The sequence below is a fragment of the Sceloporus occidentalis genome, unplaced genomic scaffold (genome assembly GCF_023333645.1).
Source record: "Sceloporus occidentalis isolate IW3139 unplaced genomic scaffold, rSceOcc1.0.p SCAF_18, whole genome shotgun sequence".
Classification (NCBI taxonomy): domain Eukaryota; kingdom Metazoa; phylum Chordata; class Lepidosauria; order Squamata; family Phrynosomatidae; genus Sceloporus; species Sceloporus occidentalis.
The window spans coordinates 267,335-279,971 of record NW_028316998.1 but is presented as its reverse complement, the minus strand read 5'-3'; the positions used below and the strand labels follow the sequence as shown (position 1 = coordinate 279,971).

General features: G+C 36.2%; 1 protein-coding gene across 1 annotated transcript in view; it reads left to right on the top strand.

Annotated features, from left to right (window-relative positions):
- Nucleotides 1-12,637, top strand: part of AHRR (aryl hydrocarbon receptor repressor) — a 121,896-nt gene that overhangs the window by 59,162 nt on the left and 50,097 nt on the right. The window contains exon 3 of the mRNA XM_089482269.1: nucleotides 10,164-10,276. Coding sequence (XP_089338395.1) covers nucleotides 10,164-10,276 — 113 coding nt within the window. The remainder of the gene's footprint in view (nucleotides 1-10,163; nucleotides 10,277-12,637) is intronic.

Below are 12,637 nucleotides of genomic sequence, written 5' to 3'. Positions count from 1 at the left end.
AGGTAAGCACATAAAGAACATATTTATTAAAAAAAAAAAGAGTATGCTCACCACATTGTTATAGCAATACTAGATAATACACTTCGAGAAGAACTTTGGAACTTGGTATAAAAGAACCAGGCTTCCATTTTAATCCTTCATTAATCAAAATGAATTGGTTAAGATTCATTTTATTTAACCTGTTTAACTCTTGTTAAATGAAGGACTTTGCTAGTAATGAGTTGCGTAAGCATGTTCCGTATTGAATGTGCTATAAAGTCATTAAGATGACACACGATTACGTGTGCCCAAAACAAACTATGTATGATCAATTTTTGACGGGTGTAACTTTCCATTGCACGTACATACATGTCCCTATGAACATCTTCATTTTAATCCTGGTATTTACCTGATCACAAAATTAGGACTACTGTGTGCATCTACCAGTAGAATAATTTTACCAACCTTATGTAATCATGCAAAACAATAGGTACGTCTGATAAGGGGACACATAACCAATGCCCAAAGGGGAACTATTGATTACTCTTTGTTGAGTGTGGATTATTCTGTATGGGCCAAAACTTATTTTGTTCAATTAATTCAGACATATAGCCTCAGATGTAGTCTATAAATATATCCGTTCCAAACTAGAATGAATGATTAAAATTAATTAACATGGTTCTTAAAGCCAAATATTAGGCTCCATGTGCTTCCAATAGGTTGCCAGTGCTAAATGGATGTTCAAGGTAATGTAGACTAATTATGCATGTTAAATCTAAGTGTCAACTCACTGATCTCCAGGAACGTAGATACATATACAATGGTATATGTATAACAATTGATACTAAATTATAACAATTTAAAATTACTATTTAAGCCTGCACCATTTGTTTACCAGAAGTATCTTTTAGGCAGTAAAAATGTTGTTTTAAAGTCTGATCGCTTTTCTCATGTATATCACCTAACCCAAACCATGTCCTCTCTAGAACAAGGGATACGGCCCCTTGGCAGACTGCAGAGAGATCTAATCAGTCTTAAATGAGAAGTACGCAAAACCTCATCAAAGCGCCCAGCAGCTGGAAAAATACTACTAGAAAGCTGTGCTTGTTAAATTTAGACGTTAAGGCAGTTGGAATGCAGGCAAACTGGTTATTTTGATTGCCTTCGCTTTTAACTTTTCAAACAAAATTTTATAACAACATATATCATTTCAAATGCATCTTTGGCTTACCACGCCCTTAACCCTTTGATGGCCCTTTTGTTTATGATATATATGTATATATATATATATTTTTTTTTAATTTGTTATTTATTTTTGCATTTTATACTTTGATACCTAAAAAAAAAAGCAAGTTCCGGATAGCTGATACAATGTATAACGAGGAATTAGATTCCATTACACACTGACTTAACCTTCACCAAGTGCATTCACAGCTTGCCAGGAGTCATCAATATTTAACAGCTGTTGTTATTATGAAATTCCTCGTTGGGTAATGTGGCTTCACTGCTTGCACGCAATGGTTTGAACCAATGCCAGGGCTCTGTCAGGCAGAAGAGGAGATTGACAGAGGGCTGGGTTTGCGTGACAGCAAGGGCTTGGTCAGCCAGCGGTTTGTTCTCCCTCTGGTGTTTCTCTCTAAATGGGATTCCACTGTTTGGAAAAAGGGCACTGTAAAAAAAAAAAAGGGAAAAAATGGGGTTGGATTTTTGCAGAGCTTACATGGCTCAGTGCCAGCTCCCGCCTACATGTAGAGAAGATAGCTGTTCTCTAATCACGCAAAGATGTCAGGAAGGAGGGGGAGAGGGAGAGAAAGAGGAGGAGGTGATTAAAGAGGGAGAAAGGGAGTAAGAGAGGGAAGGAAGATGTACTGTAAATTGCCTGGTGAATAAATGCAACAGTATGTTTATCTGTATGAGCCTGGCAACCCTCTGTGATGTTCTTTTATATATGGGGAAACTCATTAAGTAAACTTTCTGACAGCAGGATTTTCCTTTTTGTGTTTCCAACTGAGCCTTGCGAAACCTTATTAACCATTAAAGTGGCAAACTAGCATTTTGCTTTATAGGTGCGATGAATGTACTTTTTAGTGTTATGATACAAATATAATATCACTTTTGAATAAGCTTAATATGCTTCCACATTAAAATAGGACCTGTACAATGCAATGTATGTGTCTGTGTGTTAGCATGAATGTGTACAAGTGTGAGCAGGAATGTAAGTGGTATGAGTTAGTGAGTATGTTTTAGTGTAAGTATGTGTGTTATCCTGGGTGTGTAAGTTTGTGTAAGTGCATGTACATATGTGTGTGTTGGGGGCAAAGGGCCAATGAGGCCACTTGGCCTTACTTTCCCTCTGGGCCAGAAGGTGCCAGCCCTCCCATATATAGTGCAAAAATGATACTGGTTTATAGCATTAAAATAGGTATATACACATGGAAGCAAAATCCTGCTTTTATCCTTACTAGACACTTTCCAGTAAGATGTTCTCAAATATATATATAAATATATATATATATATACTTTATTTATTAATGCTTTAAATTGTAGTTAATCTAAGATTGGCCATGCAGGAATTACGATTAAAAATGAGTCCCATAAATTAATATATTCCTGGGGATCTAACTAGCAAGACAGAACATGGGATTTCTAGAAGGAGGCATAGCTCCGGGTTATTGAGATAGTGTGTAGTATAAAAATTAGACTTGTGTTATATAATTAAGCAGAAATGTTACAGTCTAGTTCTGGTTTTTATCTATATCCTAACAGCATTTATGGAAGAAAAGGGAAGTTTAAAAATATATAAGTATAGGTGGAATTGTGTAAAGTACACTTGTGGATGACAGGTCCACTTTAAGAAGTTTATGCTGTCTTGGATATTTGAACATGGTACAAATATCTGTTTACCGAGAACTATCTGTCTTTGGAAATTGTGGTTTCTGTCACACTCAATGTTCACGTCTAAATTGTGGTAAAGAAATTTGTCAGTGTGCTCATTGATGCTATTGGGATTAGGGCATCTTACATTTGAACCATTTGCAGTTGAAACATACAGTAAACTTGAGACAGGTAAGCCTAAATATTTGTGTGATTGTGTAAGTAAGCAAAGACCATTTAAATCACCAGTGCTAATCAGGTTTATGAACATATTGCCGTAATGGTAAACTAAACTCTGTCTAAACTAAACTAGGTTTTGTTTATTAAAAGCATTTTTTTTAAATTGCTTGTGTGGTGACTCTTGATTTAGTCTTCAACATCTGGTATTAGCATAGGCTTAAAGTTGACCTGACAGTTCACAGTTCAGTACACTAAATAAATGGTGTTTATATATTAAAATCAGCAATATACTGTATGTATACACTCATATTATTTACATACATCAAGAGCAGCCATTTTTTTCTGCTTCTGCATTATCATTTCTCAACATGAATATATTCTTCCTCTTTGGTGGTAGAAGGTTCTGGCAGCCACTCTAGGTGTTGTTGGATTGAGTATGGGACAGTATTACACATAGCTTCTAGTTATTATTCTGGTTTTGACACAGACTTCGTCTTCCCTGAAGGACCATAGTCCAAACATCTTTAAACTAATCACAAAAAAATGAATATGTAGTTTCAAAGCCTTGCCAAAAGCTATGAAGGTGACAGTACCCCTAACATTTCCTAGCTGTCACTCATTGGTGGATTAGAGCTACAAAACCGTATTTACCGGTTGTGTGAAATTGTTTCTTCTAAAAAGAGGACGGACAGGGGGGTACAATTTTAATTGAAAACCGCTATACAACTTATTACAATGCTTTTTTACTTTTGTGCCATATAAGTTATGTTAAAACAGAAATGCAATAGGAAAGTATACTGTAAGTGAAATAAACTTGTTAATAAGATGGGTGGATGGTGTGGAAAATGACTAGCGGTATGTTTTCAAACTGTGAAATGGATTCATTCACACAAAAGCCACTGTATCATATTGCAATAACTGGAGCTTCAAGTATTCTGTCACATGAAGGGGAAAAATAATTAGATTTCATTTTCTGTGGTGACCTAGAATTTACTTGATGCCACAGATTGAAATACGTTGTTAGGCATATGATGAAAATAAAGAAGTGCTGTATAATAGAAGCAAATGAGGCAGTTCTGCCATTTTATTACAAATATCATTTTTTCTAGTAATTTATTATTGGCTGGCAGTGATGGTGTTTTGGAGAATGTGTAATGTGCTTTTTTGGGAAAGGACTTTATCAGTATGGCCATCCAGCTGCTGATAGCTTCCATAATTCTCTGCAAGTGATGAAGGCTATCTGTAAAGAAAGAGGGAATTGAAACCAAAGAATGGCTGGGAGACTACACTTGCCCTCTTTTAAATCCTTAGAAGCATAATTTCATAATTTTCATGATAGGACAGGTTTTCCCACATACACCCAAGGTATTAAAGTTGTCATGCAGGGCAGTCACAAAATCTGCGTGATCACCTGTTCCACAGCAAATTTGATGGAATCTTTTTAACCAGAGAACCTTCAGGGTTTCAAAAATATTTTGAAAGTTGCCTCTATTGGGGCAAAATTTCTGAATACCATGTGACCCTCCAGATGTGTTGTCAAGCACTGATTTAAATAACACTCAAAAGAATGTAAACTTTATTTGGCCGTAGAGTTCATGCAGATTTCATTTAATCAAGAACATGAATGTTTATAAACGTGTAAATGCTTTCATTTTTCTCATTTGAATTCCATGCATTGTATTATACTTGTTCTCTAATGCCAACGAGAAAGTAATAAAATGGGCATCTATCTTTTCAGTAAAAACAAGCTACAAATAAGTAGCCCCCAAAAATGGTATCACAATTTATGTGTAAAAGACAATGACATCTTGTTCCCTGGTGTGAAACAGAACATGTATGATATTACAGCTACATACAGAACAGAGGAACAGTCTCTAGTTAAAAACAGGCAATTATGTGGTATTCTACTATATTTTACTCCAGCAAAATTATTTGTAAAAAACAAAAATAAAAAGTTTAGGACTACAGCATCCAACCAGAACTAGTCTTTCAAAATGGCATCACCAAGGGATTCATCTTGTCCCCCCTGTTACGTTCTGAGTTTTCCAACCCTTATTGAGTCTTGATAAGACGCTATACACCTATATATTACATACAAAAGTATATTTGCACTTACAGGCTTCCAACTTGGCACTAAACACTGACAAGCTTTATTTTCATATATAACCAATAACATAACTTCTTATTGATCAAATAGCCGTACAGAATGTCTTCTGCTGCTCCTCAGATTGCTTTGACCTCTACAAGAGAACATTGCTGGAGTCTCTAGCTGACAACACCTGTAGGTCTCAAATGGTGCTCTAAACATGCTTAAACAGCAACTCCTTTACGTTTGCATTCCCTTGATGTTATGGGTTCTCTCCCTGTATCTATAGATCACACTGGTTCTCAGGTTCCATGACAGTTATACAATCTTCCAACTAGTATCTGCCAATCTAGTTATACACTTTAATACCATGGCATACATGTCAGACATTTTGAGGTATCTCAGGTCACCTTGTTAAACATATGTGGAAAGACAGTATGGCACAGCCATTCCCTTCAGGGTAATGATATAGAGGTAGTTGAGAAGATACTCCACTGTGGACGTATTGATGCCTGACGCAGGAGAAAATGATCTGAGGAACAAAAATGTTAATTTGAATCATAGCCACAGATGGTGTATCTGTTAATGCATTTTACCCCCACATTTTTAATACATCAATAAAACACTTTCCCAAGTCTCTGACACATGACTTTGTCAGCCATAAGTTATTGGGCACATTTTTAATATATATGTGTGTGTGTGTGTATATATATATATATATTTATATAACCAGATTACAATGGACATCTACAAAAGTATTTCTAGATATGCGTCAGCAATATGTACAGAAGTTCCGTTTAGCAGTGGCAGGCCTCCCATTGTAAAATCATGCAGTTTTTTTTTAACAAAAAAAACACAAATACTATAAAATATTTTGGGCACATTGTTTAGTTTGTCTTATTGTAATAAAACAGTGACATAGAGTGAAATATTACCTGGTTTATGGGCAGTTTTTCCATGTTGTACATAATACTTGCAGTATAAGTCTATCGCAAAGTCACATTTTTTAACAATACTTGGGAGTAAATAGTCCAAAAATATATTTCTGGCTAAAACACAGGTACCATATAGGAATTCTTAAAGGGGGAAAAAATAAACTGGAAAATAAAATACAAAGCTGTATACAATAATGTACAATAGCATTGGCAAAAACTTCCTTTATCTTCAGACCTGGAGGTGCCATTGCTGTCAGTCATGGGATATGTTGGATGACTTTAAATATGTATGTGTGTGTATGTGTATGTAAATATATATATATAGAGAGAGAGAGATTCACACAACAAACAAAGGAATCAGCGCCAAATAATACAATTTAAAAACTACAAAGTGCAAATTGACTCTTACCTGATTCCCCTTCGTCTAATATGTTCATGCCTGTGGACTTTCTAAATTAGCTGACCGTGAGCCCCTTGAGAAGTGCAGACAGCAGAATAGAATAGTCTTCGTCTCTTAGCATTGACGCTGATTGTTAAATACAGAATAAAGTCCGGCAGGGATTTCCACCAACTACTACACACAGTTTAATGTTTCCACTGTGTGGTGTGAAGATCTTTCTTTGTGTATTCCATGAGTTCAAACGCTGAGTCTATTGAATCCAGGTTAATGGCAGCATGACCTTAAGAAAGGTCACCAAACTAACGTAACTCTACATTGTGGCATATGACAAAAAGACCACTATAACTGCACAACAATACTCCCACTTGTCATATATTATAATCTGGCTCACAGTCCAAACCACTATGTCTATCAACCACAATCATCCAAAGATGTCCCCATCCAGAAGAACCTCATGCCAAATAAAATTCTGGCTAACTTTCGAAAATGCAGTGTCTGTTTCTTTTGATTGTGCAGATTGACTGTAATGGCATGTCTGTTGATTTGCTGTCACCAGTCCTCCACTATGCCATTATACTGTGGTCCAAGTATCAATGCCCTCATTATCTTCGACCTTTTTCTTCTTGTGGATACAAGTTTTCTTCATCTTTAATATACTGCAATTCCATCTATTTGATGTAGAGACCTTTGAGATCCTGAACGCTTCTGTAAGTTAATGTCTTTTTCTGTATTGTGCTAATATACAGTATCAACGTGGGCCAAAGACTCAATTTTCCCTTGGGATTGTAGGTCAGTATACAACATGTCAGGAGATTTGTTAAACCGCATATAATGGCTGTCGTGTTAATTTAAGGTTTCATTTTTTACAGCAAGAGCTAAAATATATATGTACCCAATTTTATAATCAAGTCCAGTGACTTTTACCTATTGCTGGAGCACAAGATAAAGACAAATTAAGCTGCATTGCACTTACTTGCAAATAAATCTGACAGGTGTTGCCAACTGGCATATTTTGTTAGATTTGATTTATGTAATTAGCCAAGCACCGGGCACTTTTTTTGAACTAGCAATCTAGTATTTGTCACCTTATTTATGTTTAGGTAGGAGTGCAGGGCTATTTGTTATATATATATATTGTAATGGGTTGCTTAGTTAGGGTTATAGATACCCTATGAATCCTTCGTCTGTCCCTCCAGGATAGTCTCCAGCCTCAAAAGGCTAATAGATGGATCTTTGTCTTAGATCACAAAAGTAGTCACGACCACCATGATTGTGAAGAACAAATGGAACATTTTATTGTTGTAAAACATCCACATAATTGAATTAACATTAATAAACAGGTACATGTAGACGATCCAACCTTTAATCCCCTTTGGCTACTGAATATCCTCCTGGCAGTAATCCTGTTAATGGGATTTGTTAACACAATGGAGTTCCTGCTTGAGCCATGTTTGTTATGCAGCCAGGCCGGAGCCATCTCTGTCTACCCTGGGGCCCTGTATGACAGGTCATTCTGTCACATATATATATATATATATAAAATATAATGTTTTTTATGTGTTTTGGAAAAGAGGAGGATGACACATTTACCACATAATGATCTAAAAGCCTAAGTAAAACCCACAAGTTTGTTTTACAGCTAACGTGTAAACCACTATACCACGCTAGCAGAAATGTACAGACACTTCCTCAGGCTGGCACAGTCTGTTAGTTACATAGTAAACCACTACTTGGACACACCATATATTTCTGGTACAAATACTTATTTCCATGGTGCTTTTCAAATGTATGGGATCTATGCCTTGCACTGCATCATTGAAGTCAGGAAAGGAATCACCAGTGGTAGCACCCTATTCAATAATTTAGATTTGAATAGGAAACACTGACAGGATTATTAAAATAACCATATCCTTACTGGCAATCATGGATTGGAACAAATAAATGCCAAAAAAGCATCTACCAATTGGCAATCTATTGGCATACTTCAAAATTATGGTAGAACAAGGTATCCGTCAGGATCTCACAGAAGGATAAACCAGATCGGTACAGAAGGATAAACCAGAAGCATAGTCAGATTTAGGGGTAGACAGCATAGATTCTTAGTTGAGTAAACTGGAAAGAAATCAGATTCAATATAACTGTATCATATTCAGTTTTCAGTAATTAGTTCTGCCATTCAGCCAGTACTCCATTTAAAGTCAAGTGGACCCCCACACAATATATGTGCCCATGGGCACACATCCACACTCTTACCTGGAACCTAACATGACCCCTGCTCTTACACGGTGCAAGGTGTCGAGCCACTTCTATAGCATAACGTAAAATGACCCCACTAATCTCCTGTCTCGCAAATTGGACTAGCCCTGTTTGAGGATGCGAGGAAGAAAATCTTGTCACAGTTAGAACCTATATACTTTATTCTGCAAACCTTCAGCAGGTTCAGATTTTGGAGAGAATACAAAGTTAATGTTTAGCTTCCAACTGCCGAAGAAGGTAAGACCTAGCTCTGATTAGCATTTAGAGGCTAAAAGGCTATAGGGATCTGTAGATGGGACAGCCTTAGATGAGATTGCAGTAAAATGGGTTTGGAGCAAGATTTATGAGGAAGGATTCAGAGATTTAGCATATTATAGACCAGCTATTAAATATACTTATGGTTACAAGCTTATGAGTAAGCTCTGAGTTAAGCGTGAAACGCGTTAAGCTGTTTTTCTCCCATTTGATTCACTGGCACTTCATAAAGAATAAACTTTAATATTGAGCAATTTACCTTGGACTTGGGGACTTAAATTCTTTTGCTAAAAGTGTCTACTCTGCACATACCTATAATAAAACCAAAGGTCTTTGGTAGGTAACCTGTGTGTGGACTCAGACTTCATTGACATGTAACACATACCCCTGTGAATCTTGGATTTATGAGTTGCACACAGTGCTTTGCACATGGCAAGCGACTGGATGCCTCACATCATGCGTTTTGGGCCTCAAATCCTGGTGTAAATAATGGAACGCAGGTCTCTAAATGTTACCAAATTATTTTAGGATCAAATATTTCATATGATGTACACTTTTATTGCAGATAATAGTGATAAGTAATTTTTGTTCTCTTTAATATTAAGTGTCTGACATAATATAATATAATAGTTCTAAAATGTTTAATATCCCCAAATAAGCCTACTTTTTACATTTTTGAAAAATTGACAGAATCTGGCAGATTTATATGTTGGTTTTTTTAAATAATGATATGAATTTTGTTTTTCTGTTATTATAGTGGACGTGTTAAAGAAACAATATTTTTTCTCTTTTTAGATAATAATCAGTAATGGATTTAGAACTTATTGGAATATATCTTGTTACATTCTTCATTAGTATTATGGATAACAGTCACTATAAAAATGACATAAGTGAGTTTTAGGAATAAGGGCGAGAATTGCATTGCTGAATTAAATACAATGTAAAACCACAGGGTAAATAAATAGGAGAATAGTTGTGGTCCGTTACAAAGGATTATGGGATATCTCATGCAAATACACATCTAAGTGATGCCTTTAAACACTTGCCAAATGATACAAAAACAAAGTGACGCCTCAGGCTGTGAGATATGAAAATTGCATGCTGCTCTTTCGGTGACCTCCAAGTGTAACACTTCACTGAACCTATCATGCCGATCAGTTCTGTTACTTATCGTTCTCTCGCTCACCTTGTTTAACAGCAATTGAGGAACAGCACTCCAAGAAGCAGCCGTGCCAGCCGGTCGGTCACGCAATAAAAGAAGACAACCGCTCCAGTGGGACTGCCATGCCAGAAGGAGAGCTCCTACTAGAAGTGAGTGGTAGAATGCTATCATTTCCTTAACTACGGCCTATTAATAATTCAAAGCTTTTCTTTGTGTACAGTAGGTTTCTCGCTGCTAATACACTTCACTTAGCAAATCGCTCGTGCCACTGAAAGTGTACGTCTGTTGCTGTTTAGGAAGATATGACATGCAATGTTTTCCAACACTGGGCTTGTTGTTCTTCAGAGGTGGAAAGAGAACAAAAGATCTAAAGGCAGCATTGTCATTATAAACATTGCATGAAAAAAAGGCACAAACAATGAAAGTGACTGCTTGGAACTCAGCACGAAGTTTAGGAAAAAGGCTATTTAATAGGAATATCCAGATGACAAGTTTAATTTGGTGCAAAAAAGAACTAAGTGCCAGGTATGAGGCCTAGGGTCTACTTTAACAATGTAGAGCTTTAATAACTGAAATTATTGTTATAATGGTTATTGAGGTAATTCGTTTGTTTAGACACCTTGTTCATGACCTTTCAAAAAGAAGGTTGGCACCACACAACTTGATGCAGGGTGTAGGGGGGACCAAGTCTAGCCAAGTGACCCTGTAATATTGCAGCCAACGTACTCCTACACACTATCCCACATTCATAGTAAATGATAAAATAGCAAATAAAAAGTTACACAAAGATGCCGTTGTGTAAATACTGTCTAGTTGTTTTGCTAATCTGGACACCCAGGTGGCTATATATAAAAAATTAACACTAAGCTTTCAAATAGTGGTACAATTTCTTCAAATCAATGTATTCCATGTAGAATTATATCTTACAACCACCACACCTCAAAGGGGAGGTATGGTTACAACTGGGACAACTAGTATGAATGGATGAAATTATAGGTTGTCTAGAAGCTAGAAATCAGAGAACAAAGCAGGTTGGTAAAAAAGTTAAATAAAAGAAAATTGCAAGTTTAATTGTTCCTCCTATAGTGGCCGATGATGTAAATGATGTGGCTCATTTAACAGACACATATACAGAACTAAGATAAAGTCTTCTTCATAACCTTTCCATAACTATAACCGTTTCACATTTGCAGTTGAGAGCAGAGGGTGATTATTACCTAGGACATCAACTGCAGGGTTACTTTTGTCCATCTGGGACAAATAAGTATTTTATCAGATTAGGCAAAAAAAAAGTCTGAACGCATATGTGTTTTATATACCACATCCTGATTTCGAAGGTGTGCCAAGGGAGGTGCACGTTACTTTGTACCACTTGAGACTTAAAAACTAACTAGAGCTCGGCATACAAAGGATGGAATTGATTACTATCATACTAGATAACTGAATAGTGTCTCATAAAGAGATTTATGAGCTGCCAGACTTGGTGGAGTGGTTGAATATTTCTGAAGAATTTTGGCATCTTTTTTTTCTGATGACCTATGATTAAGAAGGCTGTTTAGTTCACTGTTTGATTGCCTAAAATAGTTTTTCTGAAAATCATTTTTGGATTCAGAAATAGCTAAAAAAATAATTTTACAGGATTTTTGTCAGGTTGTACATCATGAAAGGTGTGTTCCAGGGAAACTGAAGTGCCATCTTCATAGTCTTGAGGCAGAGCCACCTAAGAATAAATGCACAAGGGGATCAGTTTTTATTTGCCAATTAAGGCTTTTACATAACATCTAAATTCTGGATTTATATAGTTCCTAGGCCTAGACAAATATATATAAAAGTATTGAATTTAGTTGTAGCAGCTTGTCTTGACTGCTGGTTATCCCAGAAAGGAAATATTTAATAGTACAAAATATAAAGATGTACTGTGAAGAGGACACAATGAGGAGAGTAACATAACAAAACACCACATTATTATAGTCTTAAACACACAATGCCTGTACCCATTCTCCTTGTGCTGCCATTGTTGTCCATCATGTGATATTTTGGGTGACTTTCCCTGCGTAAAGTTCGTGGAGCTGACTGCTTATGGCAATGGTAATGAAGTCCTGATTGTCTGATGAAATCCTTTGCTCCATAGACTTTAGTGATCAAATCTGCAGGGTCTGCGTGATTAAGAGTGAACCATTCTATTGTTTACAACAATAAAGTTTTCAGGGTGTTTGTTTAGTAGTTTGGGCTAAGATATATGATATGAATAATATGTGACTGTCTGAAAATATTACATTATGAAATCCTGACATCCTTTTTGAGGAAGAGTGGAAATATTTGGAGGGTAACAAGGGGTTAAACTCTAAGAAGCTCTAAAACTCACAATGTTTATCTAACTAACATAAAAATAGATTACAAATTGAGTTCTACAAATAAAACGCATTCATCTTCTGTATTCTAGCCACAAGCCAATTAAATTTTATAGTTTACCCGGGAGTCTGCTCTGGTAAGTCGGGGGGGGCAGAGTT